The sequence below is a fragment of the Lepisma saccharinum genome, chromosome 6 (assembly GCF_977018435.1).
Source record: "Lepisma saccharinum chromosome 6, izLepSacc3.1, whole genome shotgun sequence".
Lineage (NCBI taxonomy): Eukaryota > Metazoa > Arthropoda > Insecta > Zygentoma > Lepismatidae > Lepisma > Lepisma saccharinum.
This window is the reverse complement of record NC_139234.1, coordinates 7641415-7662936: the sequence shown is the minus strand read 5'-3', so window position 1 is coordinate 7662936 and position 21522 is coordinate 7641415. Positions and strand designations below refer to the sequence as shown.

Below are 21522 nucleotides of genomic sequence, written 5' to 3'. Positions count from 1 at the left end.
GTGCGCTTTGTTGGTGGGGTTTTCTGGAACTCTTGTTCGAGTAAATTCTGCACATGTTTCAAACTAGCGCCGCCATACCTACCATTTCCGTATGAGCGGAAATAATGCTTGGAAACGATCACCTCGCGAATACTCAAGGCCATTGCTGATCGCCCTTCACCATAACTGTTCTCGGTAAGATATAATGTTACCCTGCAGTTGTACTTCCTCGCTTCCCACACCATACCACATAGTGTTGCCAACTTTCGGTATGCTTTATTTCCGGTCATCTTCCAACTTCGCAGTTATGGTTAAGGCTGTTCGATAGGCTGTTACGTTGTGTATCCGGATGACCACATCCTATGCAAGGAGAACTTTCCATTTGCATTGCAGGAGACTTGATCCTTTCCATTTGACAATCATCTACCCCTGAACTTCTCTGTTCGTGCCCTTGTCTTTTCAACACCATATACTTCTCAAGTGTGACTTCCCAGTTAAAAGAGGATTGTAGCAAGAAGTCACATTCTTGCACTGTTTCTGCACGTATCTTTTGAAATTAATTAATTTGTCGAAAGCTTAGGCATGCACTAGCGTGCACAATATAAACAGTCAAAAAAGTTTTACATCAGGATGGAAAATGACAAAATATATATGTAGCACAAAGTTTATTGACAATGACAATGAGAATACAAAAGAAAAGATGAAGAACAAGACATGTTGAATGAAAAGGGAACAAAAAACGTACATTTTTCTCAGAAATGTGTTTAAAACGAAAATGGCAAAATTCATGATGGAGGCGAAAAAACAAAGAACTGTCACATAAAGACTGTTCGTCATAGCGGATCCATCAGAAACATTGCCTACCACTTGGTGTGCCCCCCCCCTGGCTGCAAGAAGGTCTTGAACACACTGTGGCATAGTGAGGATGAGATGATCAAGGTGATCTTGCGGTAAATGATCCCATTCGTCCTGTGCCGCAAGATGAACTTCACGAAGATTGGTGGGAGCCACAGGACGGTTTGCAATGGCATTTTTTAGCATTGCCCATGCATGTTCGTTGCAATTCATGTCGGGACTTTGCGCTGGCCAGAGCATGCGACGGATATTCGCCGCCTGCAGATAATCGTGCACCACCTGTGTGCGGTGTGGACGGTCATTGTCATCCACCAAGACAAATTCGTCACCAATTTCCTGATGAAATGGTTCGACAGTCGTCTGGAGAATGTCCCTGACATAACGAACAGCTGTTTGTGTCCCTCTAATTGGAATTAGGGGCGTTCGACGTCCGAGGATGATCCCTGCCCACACCATGATTCCTCCTGCTTGGCATGGATGGACCCCCTGGACACCACGAAGCCGCTCCTGCAGTCCAGGGCCTCGCCACACCCGTCCTCTTCGTGAATCTGGTCTTAGACAGAGCCTACATTCATCGGTGAGGAGCACATGAGCCCAATGATCGGGTCCCCAATTTCGATGTGCACGGGCCCAATGCACACGGTCGCGCCGATGTCGCGGCAATAGGTACTGGCACCGGAGAGGTCTTCTGGAAGGTAAACCACTTCCTCGGAGTGTGTTACAGACAGTTTGGTTTGACACACGCACAGCAGAGGCTGCCTGGAGGGCATGAGTGATGTTCCTTGCCGTCATGGTATTCTGTCGCCGAGCTGAGAGTCGTACATAGCGGTATTGTGCTGGTGGTGTCACCCGTGGACGACCTGTCCGTTGACTATCTGCTACTGTTCCTGTGTCTGTATACCGCCTCCAGGTCCTACAGACATCGCTTTGCGCCACTCCAACAGCCCATTGTGACATGCCAGTCGCGATGATCCGGACCGGATCAAACTGCACTATTGTACGCCTAGGCATGCCTTGCACACATCTGCACTCGCTCGCCTTCGCTAACTGGACACAAGGACCACCTAACTAACCTTTGCCGACTACCGTGCTGCTACGCTGGAACACACGCATGCGCTTGCTGACTCCGGTAGTCGTCTGTGGTGATCGGTATTGCACGTTGACCGCGTTACTTCTCACAATGAGCTCTGCTTCATCTGTTCTTGTCCGCTTCGGCATGTTGCGGATGATATTTTCATCACTTCTCGGGTGATGCAAAACTTTTTTGACTGTGTTTAGTTGGTTACAAATCACACTCAAACTCAGGTCTCGCTGTCGCAAACCAATTCCAGCATGTTTGACCTGACAGTAAAAACATCACCAAACGTAACATCCAGAACATACTCACCTATCCATTATTAGGACTGGTAATAATGTACTTATTAATCATTTGCACTAAAACAATGCTGTAATGTTATATCACTGATCACTCATTTTAGTGTATATTCTGCTTAATGTTGCATAAAAATGCCTGTTTTTGAACCTCTCTTCCGCCTTTTTTGGGCTACTTTGGCTGTCTGTAGCCGAACAAGCGGTGCACAATCCAAGAGGATATGTCTTCCTGGCGCATAAAGCTCCCATTTTCAAAGCTTTGCAGTCCAAATTACAGCTTTGATGCAAAGGAAACCACTAGTGGGATTAAAGGCACAATGTGAGTGGTGTGGTCAAATGCGTCGAGCATGTTGCCTGTGAAGCATTATCTGACAAATTCTAACGGGTACTAGAGCGCAACACTGGACGGAATTTATTTTGGACGTTACCAATGTCTCAAAAGGGATCAATTCAACGATATAGGAAGTAATACTGTCTCAGTGATCTTACTGCCTTCAAATATTGTTCACTGTGTAGTAGAGAAAACTTTACTAGGAACTAGTCTTTCTCCACCGCAACTTCCACACCTTTTGGATAGAGAAAGGAACTTTCTCCCCGCCTATTTCCATTGAAGAGTGTTCCACAGGCGGCCACTGCCTTTTCACTCATTCACAAGTTCTTATACAGGATGATGCAAAGTCTGGAACCACCGATGTAATCTCTACAGTTACGTGATTGTATCCATGTGCAATATGTAGGAGGCCGAGTGCTGCATCTTTGATACATGTTACACACCCCGTCCGCCATATTGAATTGAAGTTATTTTTTTCAAGAGGGAATTGCGGCATGTGACATATCGAAATCATGTGAAATTTCCTGGCAATTCCAATGGTGAAATCAATTTTATACTATCTGGAATCGTTTTCAAGGTATTCAGGATAAAGAATGCCGTTAATTTCATGGTATTCCATCATTGTTCCTTTTCATGCAGTGAAATGAGATGCCATTGATCAAAGATAACAATAGCTTACATTGTGGTGGACGGAATGAAAGGAAAGTTACAGATAACTTCAACCGCAAGACGCCCTGAGAGAAGCGACCAATTTTTCATAGGGCAGTGGTGCTATTCAAACTCGTCCAGAAATTGATTCATACAAATAGTTTGTGTGACAAAGCATACATGGTGGTCCCGAAACAGCAATCTTGGATTTTATCTGCTCTTAAATGAAGCTGGTGGTTCCCCAAACTTCTTCCAGATGGATGGTATGTCCCCTTATTACTCTGCACCTGTGTGCGCATGTGAGTCTGCACTTCCCTTGTCATTTGATTGGTTGGTGACTAGACCACCCTGAGCACAGAATTTAACTCGGTTAAACATCTTTTGGGGGCATGTAAAATGTCACGTTTATGCAACTCTTGCTAGATATGGTGACATTTGTGGAAAATCATTATTCTTTTGTGCGACACCATTTCACCTCACGTGCTCGTCCGGGAACGACGTTTGCGGATGTGTGTAGCTGAAAAAAACGACACATACTGAGTACGTTCTGATCGTACATAATGTAACATCACATGCAATAACTTGAATACAATTCAAGATATCTTAAAATAGATATGATCAATCGATTTGGCAGAAAATTTCACAGGATTTATAGTGTCGCATGCCCCTATTACCTCTTGAAAAATTAATCCAATATGGCGGACGAGTATGTAACATCATGCATCAAGGATGCAGTACTTGGCCTCCTAGATATTGCATATGGTTACATTCATGTCCAATAATATCTAGAAATTTTATGGGTTCCAAAGTTTTGAATCGACCTTTAAGTTCCTATGCACTACTTTTGTGTAAACCAATAGCCAGTCTCGGAACTAACCGTCCTTCTTACAGTTGTATGGCTTACTGCGATGAGCACGTCGCGTCTACTGGTGCCAATTAATATTGTGTGCTCATAACAGCAAATTTAAGCTGTATCGACCTTACATAGCGGTATGTTAAACACGACTGTATATTGACTTGTAGTACACTTAAACTCTGTGCCTATTTTGCAGGGTCGTTCCAATTGGTAACTGCTGTGCTGTTCCAAACGATATCCATTGTATAGTCAGTGCGTACTATTTAGACCTGAGTTCTGTACTTTAAATACGGCACTTTTGATTGTAGTCTGTTTCTTCTTACTCGCTGTTCCAGTTTGTCTACTCTAACAGACTTCAGATTACTGAGTCAGCTCCTCAAAATGCTCTCGCCCTCCTCGGAGCTGCTCACGTGTACAAAATGAGAGTTTTCCGAAAATTCCCACCTGACTGATTCATATTCCAGTAATAGTTGCGTTATTCAGGAGTGCTGTCTGTGCTACCGCGTTTTCCATGGGATTAAGTTGGGGAGTGTGTGATGTGATCGGTGGCAAGCCGGACGGTAGCGGTATTGTCGACGTACTAGCAGTGTCCGTTGTCTGGTGAGTTTGGTATGCTTGTACTGCGCTGTGTAGCTCCATACAGGTGAAACGACATATTGTTTGGTTCTGGGCGGGTTATTTTGCATTGCCATCCTCACTTGCGACGTCCGATTATTTTTCGGGCGTCGAGGGTTTAAGTTTTCTTGCCGTCCTTCGCCACCAGTTATATCATACGGTTGCCAACCCATCGGCTCCTCAAACACACCTCATAGCTTTCAAGGAACGTTGTCAGTTCACGAATAGTTCTAGGAGAGTTGGTGAGTCACAAATATCTCACTGGAAAAGGAGGCTCTTCAACCTTACCGCCTCGTTTTCCCGCAAGCGGAAATTCTTGAGAGCAACGTAGGCATTCCAGGCGTAACTTTCCATTGTCTAGTGAGCTTGTCCAGAATTCCGACGTCGACGCAAAACAGCAAGCTTGAATTGTTTCGCTTCGGAAAGCAAATTTGACGTTGAATTTTTTCACAAAAGTTATCGTAGCTTCCGAACTTGTCTCGGTTATTAGAAAAGCATTGTACCGCTGTTCCCTGAAAGATGAGTGTGTGACAGTAAGCCTACATGATACTCGTATTCAACGTGCTACAGTGGAAAATAGGTTTAAGTCTCTGAAGTACTTTTTGGCGGAATACGCTTCAATGTTCCCGTCAAACTGTCACAGTGTGGTCTCTTCTGGGAGCACTTTCCAGATCAAACGTCACCTCCTTGTATGTTGTCATGGTGAATCAGTCCAACATGAACATTCTCTCGCTCAGACATAAAAAGTAATTTCCCCGCACAGGCTATGGCATCGGTTGTTTCACTGTGTGGTATGCATTTGTTTCTTCAAGCTACTGAGGTGCTCGATCTACATCTCTGTATAGCCTTTTCCTAACGTGCTCGTAACTTCGCCACATACTGTCTTATGTCTAATGGAATTTTGCCTGCTGGCGCGTGTCTCCTTCACCGTTGCATGCAACCTCGTTCGCACACTTGGTCTTTTACAGCACCTACTTCCGCCTCCAAGGCAGACTCTTTTGCCACTAGGTGTTGATGCGCCCGTACCACTTATCCAAGGTCAACTGAATTTGTACAGGAAGAACGTCAAGTGCTGCACAATATCAGAAAACCTTTCCGCTATCTGTTCGTTACGTCCTCTTTGCTTCTCAGTTTTTGTGAAGACAAACTGCTCTTGTCGTTCCTTGCTGTTATCCGATCTTGCTTTTATCAATCAGACACCACTAACACCGTACTTGCCACAGGTCCGCTGACTGCATTCTCATTGACACAGCACCTCCTTGTCACAGTCACTCAGGACAGTCTCTGATCTTGCAACGCACAACTACAGCACGCCGCTGTCGTCTTCTATAGTCTGCTGAACGTTTGAGTCGTCAAGGACCACGTACCATCTCCAGGGCAATACGCATTGGTTTAGGGGAGCAAAACACTAGGGGCTACAATAAAGAAGGGGCGGACTACCGTCACTCTTTTTGAGCCTCCTGCCAGGGTCTTCGGATTATCCATTATTATCACCATTACTCTCTTCCTTGTCGCTAACGGCAGAAATTCTCGCCAATAACAAACAAAATTGTCATAAGAGGTGAAGAGCTGTGCCCCAAAAGTTAATTTGAGATCTATGATTACATCTAAATAGGATTTCAAATATTAAATTGTAATTATTTCGTTTCTCCATTTATACCGCGTTTGTTACAACCTGTCCCGGTTCCCGCGCTAGCTGGTCGTTGGCTTTTCTCTGTGCTGGTGAAAGTCAAAGCCAGGCAGCCAATTAAAATACGCAACGTCTCAACAGCGTCGACGTAAGCGCTTCTCTTCTGGCTTCCATTCGCTCCTCGCTGCCCAGCAGACGATTTTTTCCTCGTTTCTCATTGGCACCGAAACTGTCGAGCGATCGCTAACGCGGGAAACGGGACAGGTTCTAACAAACGCGGTATACTTGGTGGCATTGCTGCGGCCGATGGAATATCTGTAATACTCGAGTGGATGGGGGAAAATGGAAACTTGCAGTTTCTTCTGTTTACAGACCACCCTTACCCGGGTCGCTTCTGGTAGGAATAATACAACTACTTCAGCTCGCTAGTCCTAGTTCCCATCCTGTTCCTCACCAGAGCGCTCAGAGCCCAAGAATAAAAGGACATAAGCAAAGAACTGTCATTACTAACGTTTCGGGGTGTTGCTGAAAAGTCGCAGAAATGGGCTTTATACATTTGTTTACTACATAAACAAGTCTCGGGTTCTTTCATTTGAGTGCTCAATTTACCTCATAGCTCTATCCAATGCGACTCCACAACGCAGCCGTCTCCTGCTTTTTATACTGCTCGGAGGCCGTTGAACACACTCCACACTCGTTTCTCTGAACCCCTTCGCTGTCGAGTGGGGGAGTGCTAGAAGTTCAAATTCTATTGCCTGCTTTGAAAGCTACACTCTTGAGAACTCGTGGAAGAACCAATAAATTATAGAATATATTTACAATTGGAAGTAAACTAATTGTAATTTACACACGCCCATTCACACACAGAATACAAAGACTGAGCTGTACATAATTATATACATAAAAACGAATACTATTTGCAACAAGCTGCACAGACCGACGGCGCTTGCTATGAACGAATTTCCCCTCAATTTGTCTCAACAAAATGTATGTCCAGCTTCCCACCTTTCTACCCAAGTATTTTCTACCCGTTGAGTGGAACGGTGTTTTGGAGGGTTGCAGTTTCACATTCATGCACTGCCTTGGAGGGTGAGAGCTGTGGATTCTTATGCAGTCCCGTACGGCAATTTGCAAAAAGATACGGTGTACCCTCACTGTCCGGAGAACACAGCTTTACGAAAAGTTTCTTTATTCATTCTTTTCATAGAATGATATATCCTCATTCGTGCAAAGAGTTGTAAAAATAGTTCCTTCTGGAAACTTGGACATGGAAGCTCAAATGGTATTTGCCTAATTATATCCAGCAATAAATCGCACCACGGCAACTGTTCGGTAGATTTCGTTTCGTCGAATTTGTGCAATATAAAATATCAATATACACTTCTGGATGCGATATTTATTAATTAGTTGACGACATTATATGGCAGTGACAAACAAGTAAGGGAAATTTAATTTAATAATACCCCAGTGGACTGATCTTTATAATATATATTTAAAAAAAAAAAGTGAGGATATTTGTAACAGGTTCCATGTTATTGACGATCAAAATTAAGCGTTGTGCGACTTTAAAGACATTACGTTCTGCGAATTAATATACAATGAAAACACCTTTCTGGTTCTTTTGGGAAGCGGAAGAAACTTATATGTTTTCCTTGTTCTTTTCTTCTCCCATTGTTCTTGCAATTTATGGCAGAACAAGTCACCCTCTTCTCAGCATTGCGCTGCTTCAAACAACGCTTTCACCGCAGCCACTTCGAAAAGTGCACGCGCCAAACAGTGGGAAAACCTGCATCCAGCGGTGCAGGCGCGCTGCGCTCAAAATTCGTCCACCAATGAGCTTGCCCGCCAGGCGAAGGACACGAACATCAAAGGAACCGATCCTTCATAATCCGTCTCGCTATATACACTCTTTGGCTTTATATATCTGAATGGCTTTATCTCTTTACCATGGTCGAGCACTTCCTCCCTTGATGGCGGTCGGATGGACAATTTCCGCGGGAAGTCTTTGCAAGAAGAAGCCTTTCACGAGCTGCCAATGAGGCGATAAATCAACACTATAATTTGTGATATTATTTCAAGTTTACCGTTTTCAATCTGTAGTGTCGTAATAATTAGCCTCTGTGCTTATCCACTTCACGCGTAATTAAAAAGAGAAAGTGCAAGAAACAAATAGTTTCGACTGTAGTTAGCTTCTACACTAATATTAACTGAGATACCTGATCAAATTCGTTTTTTCAATAGGCATTCATTAAGAGCCCGTATCACCGCTGGTGACGATACCTAAAAAATAGGTTCTTGCGTCGACCTTCTGTGCTCGAACAGTCAAGTGTGTGGCATTTAAATTTTACTGAGTTAAAGATCAAATATGAAATTTGTTATGTCGTTAAGCCTTTTTTTAAATACATTATTTATTACGTAGTTTTCCTTATCTCAATTTCGTAAAATTCACTTGCTCGCCAATTATATGTAATAACTTAAATCAACATTTTAAACAACAAGAAAGCTTCTACTGTTCTTCTACAGCAAAGAAATGAAACTGATCTTACATAATTTTCTTTAGAATGTCTGTAGTTTTTCGACGTACAGAGCAATGTATGTAAATTTTAACTTCGTCTTTTCTCAGCTGGTCGCGCTAGCCGTTTCCCCCTCTGTACCGCTCGCGCCCCTCATGAACTCCCCTCCTCTCCCGTTCCTTTTTTCTTTCACAATCGGCCAGTCTTCCTCAAGTGGCAAGAAAACCGCATGCTGAGAGCTAGGAAAAGAAAAAAGAAGGCAGGGAAAGGTTTTGGGGGGAGAATCAATGGTTTGGGCGATGCTTGTAAACAGTTCTTCACTACGCGATATCCTCATACTAAATCACGATGGGGTTGTAGTGCAATGACAACAGTGAAGGAGGGTGGATTTCCCCAGTATATTGTTCACAAATGGGAAGGGCTGATTGCACAGACTGAAGTATACCTTTACAAAAGGTTTGCCCGCGAAAGAAAAATTGTGCCAAATTATAACTTTTTTTTGTTGTGAGAACACGAAAGTTCATTACCAAGGAATTTTTTTTTAGGGTGAAGGTGACTTTACCCAAAGTTTTTAGGTAAATATTGTGTAAATTCTATCTGGTGGTGGATTATCATCCAGTCATGCAAATGAATGACTTTTTAGCTGTCGAACATAAATAAGTTCAATGAACGTTCATTGTAAGTTTGAGATATTCCTGAGGGTCAATGGTAAAAAATACTTGATGACCTGTTATGGTAATAGTGCTATTTTTAAAAATTTTGAACGTCCGTTCAATTTAATTTCGAATTTGACTCTCTTCATGATTTGTAAGTAGGGGGATAAAATATATTTACTTAATACTTTACTGCGTTATTTTATCACCAATTACATATATATATATATATATATATATATATATATATATATATATATATATATATATATATATATATATTACAGTCAGACCCAAAGAAGTCACAACATAAGATAGTTCTGTGTCATCATATACAAAAATACTTTTAGGCATAGGTCTTATGTAAAATAAAATACATTAATTATATGTTGTTTTTTCTTTCCCAAAGACATTATTTAGTGGAATAATATGACAGACTTACTATTGATAATGACCATACAACCCACACCATAAAAATTTCATTCACTTCAACTTTCTGGGGCCGGCCACCGTGGGGGAGTGGTTAGCACATCGCGCTACGACACCAGGGGGTCCCGGGTTCGAATTCCGGCTTGGCCGCGGATGTTTGTGAGTGTCCATTCATCAATTTCATCATATCATCACTCATCCGCATCTTCGCAAATTGGCCAAAAGTGGCACAAAAAGCGAAGTAAAATAAAGCAAATCAATCAACTTTCTGGATATACGACAGATCCTCCGATTATGGGGAGCAAGGGCCTTGATAAGAGTTCAGCTGACGAAATAAAGCCCTCATTCCATCTCACTGTTTTTATTACATTGATGGGAACAAAATAGGGTCGTGTGTGTTCCGACGCACCTAAAATCACTTTATTAGATGAATTTCAACTTCAGTCGCACCATTGTTCTCTGCTGGCGCATTATTTTCCATCTCTGCCGTTCAAAGACTATTGTACGTGTAAACGTGGTTTAGTACCGCAAATTCAAAAGAACTACACATGATTTATTCATGTGCAATATATGGGCAATTTATTCTGCAGACACATACAGATAATACAACTAAAGAATAAAATATGTGGAGGTGTTAATAAGAAATTTGCTAGTGGGAGAGTCCAATTACATAGGAAGTAATACACTACCCTTTCCTTACGTAGTTACTTGGAACTTTCGTAGGTCTGAAAATAGTATTTACTTTTATTTCTATAAAAGCATAATGTTGTTTAAGAACGGTTATTAGATTCCTCTGCACTAAATTTCTAAGTGAGGCTATTAAGGGGCAACTTCTCCCTTCCCCCCATTTACTCACCGTATGCAAACAGTGTGAATACGTTTTTGATGAAATGGGAAAATGAACCACAGCAAGAAACTAATAAAATACGTCTGTTTTTATGAACAGCTGCAGAATTATCTACAAACTTGTTGAAATTCACAGTTTTGCTAGCTTGTACTCATTGGACGAAATACATACAGCCAGGGACGGAGCTACAAGGAGGTTAGGGGGGATGAAACCCCAACAACATATCTAAGCTCCCTGTAGCCCCCAGATTTTTATAGTACGGTAGACGCCTTTCGATCGAAAATTAAAGAAGTAGAAGCTATCTTACGTAATATTTTCCATTATAAAACTTCCCTTAGGGCAAGGCCATTGCAATGTTCAAGTACATTTCCTGCTTTTATAAGATCGCAAGATTATTACAACGTGTTGTACGTAAAATCGTGGTTGGAGGTGGCAGCTGCAGATCTGCATGGATCAACAACGGACATTGATTATTTAATACGTACTAAGTAATTGTTAAATCACAAGTCTCCAAAATTGCCAAAAAAGATTTACAGATACTCTGCTGCCTATCTGGTAGGTGGATGTGTTCAGTGGCTGTGGGATTGCTGTTTGGTTGTTGGAGGGTCAAACGATGATAATACGATGCCTACGAAGCTAAATGATAACAATTATTATCCTATGTAAATCATGTCACTATTTTTGGAACGAGTGTTAAAAATTAATTTTTATAAGTTGGAGGATGTTACCAATTGTATTGTGAAGGTAACACTGAGAGAACAAACATATTTTCAGTGCAAATTCACCTACACTAGGAGACAAAAGCATTGACTATCAATATAATTGACATAAATCAATGGATACAGTTGCAGGTCTCGCACTGGGCAGATGTGATTAGTAGTGAAAATAACTACCAATAGTTTTATGTGTGTTTCACATCCGATTCTTCTCCATGGAATAGAAATTGGCCACTCGGCATAAATTATTTTCCAACGTCATAAATAATAATTTATTAACATGTAGACCTAGGCTTACAAGGAATAAAACTGACCAAGCTTGCTGATTTTTGCACTAAATTGCAATGTTTAGTTGCACAAAGGCTAATCGGGACAAAACCTACAGCCTATAGTGGAATCCGGGCCACTTAATTAAATGTGCCTAACCGTGGATCGAACTCGTGACCCGTCCATTACAAAGCATCATTATTACCGCTAACCGAGGCGGGAAGGTTCACTCATAATCTTTCTAATTATTAACATTTAAGAGTTAGTTAGTTTCTTTAGTCTTTTAATTCCTTAAAAATTTTTGCCTCTCGGATGTTTTCAATAACAAAAATAGATGTAACGATGAAAGGATTGAGAAAACATCGCTGACAATTATGTTCATTGCAAATACTCGAATGATAAACTACAATCAAAAAAGCTGCCCCCCGTGGCGGAGTGATTAGCACATCGCGCTTCGACGCCAGAGGTCCTGGGTTCGAATCCCAGCTTGGGTATGGGTGTCCATTCATCAATTTCATCATATCATCACTCATCCCCCATATTCGCAATTAGCCAAAAGTGACGGAAAAGCCATGTAAAGTAAACTAAATCAATCAATCACTACAAACAGAAAATAAACTTGACGGTTCTTGAGATGTTGAACGTCCTCCAACTTTCAAAAAATCATTTTTCACACCTATTCCGGAAATTGGAAACACCATTTGTAGAGGATAATAATTTTACACATTTAACTCTATGTATAACCTATAGAACCAAATAACAATCTCACAGCTACTGAATAAATCCACTTAGGCAGCAGAATATCATGTCAATTTCGTGACAAGTTTGGCGACTCATGATTTAACAATTTCTTAGTATCAAATGATCAGTGGCCATTGTTGATCCAGGCAGATAAGATGTTGCCCTGCCCTTCCACGATTTTAGAACACATGGTAATAAGGTAACATCTTCCTGAAGTAGGAAATGTACTTGAGCATTGTAATGACCTTTTATGAAAGTTTTAGTTTTATAATGAAAAAAAAAATATCTTGTTTCGGTCGAAATGCTTCTACTGTACAATACAAATCTGAGGGCTAAGAACTATTTTGACGGACGGACTCCAACCCTCACTACCCCCTCACCTAGGATAATCCACAAACTGCAGAAAACACAAAAGAATGTCTTCCGCCTGTTCTGCACATGTGTCGCAACAGGGTGAATAGCTATGCACTACTACAAAACATCGTCATTATTTCCCTAGTTTACAGCACCATACAAAGGTAAAATGCTCCCCTGTGCATAGCACCACTTTCTTGATCCCGGTCGTGAGTGGGGGTGATGTGATCAGCATCACGCCCCTGACCGCCTTTACCCCCCAGGGTTTCCCCCAGGTACCCATGTTATTCGACGCTGGGTGGGCGCCGGGGCCGTTTCCATCGTTAGAAAAGTTCCCGGATTTGAACCGGCCGGGGATCGAACCCGGGACCTTGAACATGGTAGTCAGACGCGTTACCGACTGAGCCACCGCGGCACCATACAGGAGAGATATCCTGCTACTCGATGTTATAAACTATTCCATATATGTTGGTCAGAGGCGTGCGCACGGGCGGGGGGGGGGATTGTCCCCCCTTATCAGAGGGTCTGCGCACGCCTATGATGTTGGTACCTTCTTCTAATAATAAAAAGAAATTAAAATAACTGTAATATTAAATTAATAATTAAAATATTAATTAATATTGTTATTACATGAATGGGAAAAAGACGGTATATGAATAGGAATATAGCCGCACATATTCATTATCTAGCTCATGAATAGTTCAGATCGCTTCAATTTGTATAAAAACAACTGCCCTGGCAAGGTGTTTGTGAAACAGATAAGGAATTGAATATTTATTGAATAACGAAAAAGGATGTTAGATCCATTTGACGAAAAGTAAAGCTCTTAATTTAATATTTAAGCATATTACTTAGGTAGTAGTGTGTATAAATCTTCTTTGATACAGTCATCCAAAGTTGTATGACCCCAATGTAATCCTTCCCTTACAATAAGTTTGACGGAAATACACCTATCTCGATTATACGACAGATGCTAAACAAAACAAGCATATTTACATAATTTAATTTTAGTAAGTCTCTCGTGGAAGATTCGGACTCCCTGGACACCCCGCCTCCCCTAAATAGTCCTTGGCTCTATTACATGTAAGTTGTATTGCGATGTTCGTCAATGTGTGTTTTTCTTCTTTCAGACACTCGGAAAAAGTGTTGTCCTGTCACAGAAACCCTCTCGGCTCGGAGTTATAAACGTTCGGGCTCAAAAGAAAGGTCTATTATGGTCAGAGCCTGACCTTCCCCGGGGGGGGGGGGGAGTAGCGGACAGGGAACCTTGTCTTCTGTTTCTTTCGACACAGCAACCCTCCCACCAGTAAAGTCTCAAACGGTCTACCATGCAATGGATTTGCGTTCGAAGGGGGAAATGGAATTAATATTGGCAAGACTAGGAAGAAAATTTGACATCTGTCCGGTGCGTTTTTCGAGTGACGCTGATACGGGCTCTTAAAGTTGGTTTTAACTAGCTTATTTTTTCATGAATCAAAATTACCATATTATTTCGAAGGTATTTCAAGGAGATTTTGTGCCCCCCCCCCCCCCGGCAGATCCTTGAGGCTGATAATGATAAACTGTTTCCAGAATATACAAACAATATCCTAAAAAAAAAAATATATATTTTAATACTGATTTTCTGTAAAGTTTCTGTAGGTGAGAAATTGGCTAATATACATATTGGGAAAATGCAATACCAGTTCATGTAATTTGAAAAATTACAGTGTAAAGTTGTATGTTTTGGAAAAATGTTTGTGCAAAGGAATTAATATGTTGCTTACATATTGTTTTAATTTATAATTAATAATAATAATTAGAAGTGTGCGGAACGGAAACATTGGGCGGGACATTTTCAACATTTCGACCTTCGAATTCGAAATTTTACATGTAAAAATCTCGAATTCTTCACATTTCATCTACACCTTTTTTTTTTTTCTGGAATGAAAACTGCTACATTCAATAAATGTGTGCGCTTGTAGTGCAGAAAACACCGAGTAGAGAATATCACTAATATTTGTAATTTCCTTAATGTTCTGGATCCCAAAAGGTCGAGAAATTTGCTTCCCGCTTGTAATGATGCGATCATTACTGGATCCTTTTTTATGTTATAAATTGTGTATGTCTATGTCCTGTACGTTTGAGTTCTTGGCCGTTGGGGAGCGGTAAGTTTCCAGTAAGGGTTTAGGTGATTAGCGGGGCCTATAAAAGGAAGGGAAGGGAGCAGTCACTCTCAGATGTTTCCGTGCAATTCGGCGAGGTAAAGAGGTGTCGTTTCTCTATGGGGCGAAACGAAGAATCTTTCTTGATAATATGAATAGGCGGATACTTTAACCTTCTTTCTTTCTTCTTTCTTTCTTTTAATACACACACTTGCTCTTTTCACATTATTCCAATAGTTTATTTCATGTGGGAAACCGGGTACACAACACACATACCTTCAGCCACCTTTTTTGGTACTGAGGGTTATATTTTTTTTTTACTCGTGGAGCCAGTGGCTACGCGAGCCTACACACTCTCTTCGGGAAGGGGGGACAGGGTACACCGGAATGTAATTTTGTGAATAACGGCCAAGAATTAACTTCTGTAAATATAATATGAATAAACCTATATATATATATCTAAAAGGAAATGGGCGTTAAGTTGTAATTTGAAGAGGTACGTGTCTATTGCCTAAACTAGCATCCACAGAACTTCAGGTACTGCAAGTTTTGAACCTCGGGACAAGGATTCAAAATGTATGGTAGTGTATATTGTGTATGTTGCTGAGAATCAGCTTAAAAGCACAAAATATACCGTTACACGCTATCCCGGTACCGACTTTTCGGGATCCCGCACATTGCTATATTATGATGCAAGTATACCCCCACCCCCACCCCCAAAAAAGTGAAAGAAATTGTATTCATTTCTTACGTTGGATTCACAGCGGGCGGCAAATGTAATAAAGGCAAATTGCTTATCATCAGGTTTAACCTCTTTGCTTACCAATATGAAGGTCGAGAATTGAAAAGAAGGCAGCAAAGCAAACGTTTGTTTCAGTACCGGTGTTCAATTGTAGTTTTTTAATTTGTGAACACGCATGAAAAATGAAGAAATAAACAAGATAAACACGGCAATTGTTTCAGTTCATGATTTCGGCACACTACAAAACTCATTCGCCCCACGAATTGAAAAACTTTTGGTTTGAAGCTGACCATGGCAACTATTCGTCAGTTTGTTGTTTTAGTTGATATTTGTAAGTTATTCTCACTCTTTGTGGAGAAATCACTGGTGAAGTCAAGTGTATTATAAACTGTCAGTTGCAAGAAGGACATACATTGTTACGTTTTGTAGTGCAATGCAATATGATGAAAAAATCGAAAGCAAGTGTACAGAAATATTATGTAAATGGATTGAGGGTAAACGTAAGAAAACCAAGGAATAATAGTATTTAGGGGTAGCAAAAATAAGTTTGATTGGGGGGGGGGGCAAGCGGACAATTCCTCCCGGAATAAGAATGGTGAAAATTTTCATTGTGCTTTTTTTACATTGGAAAGTAAAATAAATATTCCCTTCTCAAATGATTCAAAATAAAGCATTGCCACAATTTCTAAGTATATATTCCAAACCCTCCTTGTGAAGTGTTGTTGCTTCCTTGGAAAAAAAAATATTTTTGTTATCCCTAGAAAGTCTGGTATGTCAATGCTTAGAAGTAGTGAAATTTGTGGTTGTTGTGCTGGAGGAAGGAATGTGGTTTTATTGCTGGGTCAGCTAACACTAGGTGGAATCATATGTTTATATTTTCGTGCCTGCAAATTTTCAAGTCTCTGCACTCACTAGCCTAGTGTGATGGCTTAAAATTTATTATTCATAACACTTAACCTGCATGTAATGTATTGTTTCACTGGTTCAGGCATACATATTGTACATTTAATCCAGTTGTCTTTTGTTTAAGTGTTGATTGATTTGGTATTTTAAAATCCACTTTATGCACAGAAAGGCTAATCGGGACTGGACCTACAGTTTAAAGTGGGATCCGAACCACTATGTGCCTCCACCGGGTATCGAACCCGGGACTCCTTGATTACAAGACAACGACGCTACCACTACACCACCGGGGAGGCCCGCTTAGGTGTTACATAATATGATAGGCTAGTATCATTTTACGCTATGGTATTTTCATTTATCCTTGCACATATTGATGTACAGTTTTTCGGTACTACTTTACTATATCAGAGACACCTATCAATGATTTATTTCGCAATTTTTTTACATTGCTAACGTACTCTTCTGCATTGCGGAACATTTCTTTAGGTGAAATAATGAATTTATAACGAAAATAATGTCTATTTCTTACATTAACGAGTACTTACTGTTGTTCCTTATTTCCCACAAACCATCCACGGGTATCCCCAAAAACCATTGACGTTAGCCCAAAAATTCACGATAGCCCCACGAACCATCATGGGGACGAGGTATGCCTACTAGGTTAGGTTAGGCCTGTTAGGTTAGGTTCCATTAGCACTCCTTTCGTTCAATTTAGCATATACGGACAACATCTAGGTGGCAGCAGCAATAACGCATCGGAAATAGATTTTCGTAGAAAACCACATGCATTCGCATTAAAATGGATCAAAACTACATTCCCGAACATCAACAACACTACAGAAAATGATTTGCGTAAGTACTTTCTCCTGTAAATTTGAAGAAATCCGTCTCCAGTATAGTAAAGTGTTACCAGTTGTTCTATTAGTTTTTGTGCTCCTAGAAAATAAGTGGAACAGAAACGAGCCAGAATAGATATGAAACCATAGAGAATGATGATGCTGTTTACACTGTATTTAACAGCATTACATAAAAATTAATTGTTGCACTTGACAATGTATCATCTGTGCGCAGAGATAATTTTGTTATAGACATTCGCTTTAAGCAAGCTATTACGTTCCATATTTTTTTGCTTACTTACCCAAGGGTATAGGGACAGACTGTAGGTCATGCAATGCCTAGTTTGATTAGCACAGCTTAACTCAAAAATTCTAGTCATTCAGTGAAAAGTAGTGGCAACGAGTACATGTGTACTTACACAGCTGTTTATTAAAATTGGCATATTGTATGTATGTAGTAATGTGATAGCTGTCACCAACTTCCCTGGTAATTCGGATTGGTGAAGTATTGAAACGTTGGTGTGTTGAACCTAATTGGGAAGATCATTTAGTACTTTGGACTTGAAAATCATTTTGGAAAGATGGAAGAGGTGGTGTGTCAAACTGCATTTGTTATCCATCTCTCATGGTGTACATTCTCTCTGTATAAACAGTTATTCACTAAAAGTAACTAGCTTGAAGATCTGTTCACACAAATAATATGCATATTTAGCATAAAAAATGTGAATAAACCATCAGGTTTGTATTTTGACTTCATGTTTTTGTTGGGTGAGACTTACCTTTAAGTTAGGTTGGGTCAGAACCTTAATTATTGTTCCATAATTAAAGAAGCATCAAAGTACATTAACAGTTGTTTGAAGTAAGTAATCCCTTTTTGTAGAGGGGAGAACACATTTTCCCTTCATAAGACATTTCTTATAAATTTATCATTGATGAAATTGCAAGTAGTCTGAGGGAGCATGTTTTCTGAAATGTTGGAGGGCTTGGTATGTTGATATCTTTGATATTTACACACAAAAGTTAAAATTCTAGACATGTGATTGGATTAATAAAATTTTGAATTACTTTGTGGTGTTGGCTAACAAATGAAAAACTTGCGTATGGTGGCATAGCCTCCTGAATGCATAAAAAGCATTAACGGAAATGTATGACGTGTGTGACACTAAAACTCCTGTAAAGTTGGACTTCATTTGTCACAAACATCTAAACCTAAATGCAATTAAAAACAATAATTTCCACATTGATTCACTTTATTATAATTACATGTAGCAGGATCACTTTTTGTATAATGCCAATACATAAAAAAAAACATTGATATTTGCCTGTAACAACTATAAATGAAAAGATAAATTCTAGACTGGAATCAGTGTGAACACATTAAAAAGGAAATGTGTTAATTTTATGTTTACTGAAGAAAAAATATGTTAAAAGAAACATTTTATTTTTTGTCCGTGTCAAAATGCACAGTGCTCTTGTTTGCATTTATAAAATTATATATTGTGCTGGTCCATGCAGTAGATGTTACATGCATACTTTTGTGTTGCAGGCTGTGCAATCAATGAGCGACGTCGACATGAACTTGGCCCTGCAGAAGCTCTCGATGAAATGTGTCGTTGAGCTCCAAAGGCTGACGACCAAGGAGCTGGAAATGTACAACAGAAGGTAATGTGTGCATAGATATTTTTTTCTTTCTTCTTTTCTTGTTACACAGGTTTTCACTCAGTGGGACTGTGCAGATGTAGAAAATTTGCTAGGACTTTGGGTGAGGAATTTTATGTGAATTAGCAAAGTTTCCTGCAGTCGGACATATTTATCATAATGTTGTTACTGGGCTGGGTAAATTTCTCGTAAGTGACAGACAACTGAAATTTGCTAGTTCATTTAATTTGAATATTCGTACTTACGTATTCTGCATTGAGAACATTACTGAAACTGCATTTCACTTATTTTATGGAAATAAACTCCATTTGTGACATATCTAGTAATTTATCTTAATTTCTTTTTGCCTTTGGTAACACACAAAATGGCAGTCACAGTTTCACTACCGTACTTGGCATTCAGAGTTTCCACCCCACTGCACCCAAAATACCTGCGTAGCCCCACAAACCATTGATGCATAGCCCCAAGAACAATTTCCGGTAAGGTTAGATAGGGTCACGTATAGGTTACAATAGTTAAAAATTGGTTTCGAAAAAAAAATTGCGTAGCCCCACACACCATTCTCGCATAGCCCCACAAACCATTTGTGGAAACGTACCTTATTCCGTTACAAAAACACATGTTTGGAAAACTACCGGGATTACGTCATCACACACAGGCTGCATCCACCTGGAAGTAAATGGATGCAAGAGCTTTCGTGCATCTGTGACACATTTATATCGAAAAATAGATGATTTACTGTCAAAATTCAATGAACAATGCGAGAAAACACTTCCCCGAACTTACAGAAGTATAATGAAACTACATCCGGTAAGTAATTTCTCCTGTAAATTTGATGAAATCCGTCTGTCCCTTGCGAGAAATTTACCCTGGGCTGTGTTCTGTCATGGTGTACCTTGCTAAGTTATACACGTCACACATTTGTGGAGCTAATTAGATTGACTGCTGTAACAATTTAACTACCCTTATCAGCAATCAGGATAATATAAACCATTGGATATTATTTAAACACTCACTCTCACACATACTCCTATCGTTTTGTATTTGCTCTGTAGTGAATAGTCTGTGTAGAATGCTCTCGAAGAGATTGTTGTTTTCACCGCGTCACAGTCGGTCACGTTGGACATTAATAAAGTGTCACATGTTGTTACTCTTTTGAAAACCAACTTCTCTAAATCTTCTGCGCTGAGGTTCAACAATTACAAATATGAAACTGCATGCATATAATTAATATTTTCATTGATTGGGAAAAAATTAGGCCTAATAAAAATAAAGTTGTCTACAACATATGTTACCTTATGTTACACTTTTGTTCTCAGCAATGTTTGAGGTTAGTTCCTCATTTCTAATTTCTGGCACTTATTTTGTATCTTATCTACTCAGTTGCATATCTGATATCTGCCATGCCCACATATCAAAGTCTTAGGTCTGTGTTTTCGTTAGTCATCTGCAACTGCAATTTCTGATTGCATATAATATATATGTGTGAGTCAACATGACACAACTTATGCTAGGTTGTTATTATTTTTACATTAAATATAATGATTGTTGTGTTCTGAAACAATTTTTTGTACTGAAAGTATAATCTGTTCAGGGTGACAAAGTAGGAATTTAGGGCAAAACCAAAGTTATATTATGTATTGTACTAACTCAGGTCTGTGACAAGTAGAATAATACATTTTTTTATTGTTAGGCCTGTGGTTTTTTCCTAAGTTTTTGCAGTAATACATACCCAACGTGTGCAAAAACATAATGTAATAACTTGGCCATTTGTAGTAAATGAACAGTACTGTGATATGACAAACATGCACTCTCTCGTAACTTCATCCATTCATTCTTTTCTCTTTTGTTTTAGAAGTAGCAGGTGCACCAGTGATGATGTGGACTACAACAAGAACCACTATGTGTCTGACAGCGAGGCTATAGGATGGAGCCTTAGCAGGTAATTATTACTTGCTAACCTTTAGCGAACAGCCAGTTTCGAATGAAACCACCCAAATTATGGAATTCTGGATGGTTGGTTTCGGTTGGTTTCGATCGAAACCACCTCCAAATGGCACATCTCGAAAACTACACATGATATTTCAGTTCTGTCTTTTTCTGTTCGTTAGTATACAAATGCATGAATGATATACTCAAATTACAAAACAATACATCCATTGTTACTGTTACTAACAAGCAAAAATTAACAAGCGGAGATTGCAAGTCCCTTCGTTATCCCTCTTAATTAAATGGAATAGTTTCTTTTAGAGAGAAATGACGAGAGTAGTACACTTTTCAGGATGTAATGTGAGGTCCCATGTCAGACACCATGAAGTAAATGTTCTTATGTTATTCTGGAGAAGATGAGTATCGTTGGAGCTGGAGATTTCTCTGAAAGTTTTACAGTCATCTGCGAAAAGAAGGTAATTACTAGAGGGAACTGTGAGATGG

General features: G+C 39.9%; 1 protein-coding gene across 6 annotated transcripts in view; it reads left to right on the top strand.

Moving 5' to 3' along the window:
* Window positions 1–21522, top strand: part of LOC145988536 (uncharacterized) — a 232395-nt gene that overhangs the window by 166182 nt on the left and 44691 nt on the right. For all 6 annotated transcript variants that reach the window (XM_083123440.1, XM_083123439.1, XM_083123444.1 and 3 more), the window contains 2 exons: window positions 18977–19092; window positions 20945–21031. In XM_083123440.1, the coding sequence (XP_082979566.1) occupies window positions 18977–19092; window positions 20945–21031 (203 nt within the window). The remainder of the gene's footprint in view (window positions 1–18976; window positions 19093–20944; window positions 21032–21522) is intronic.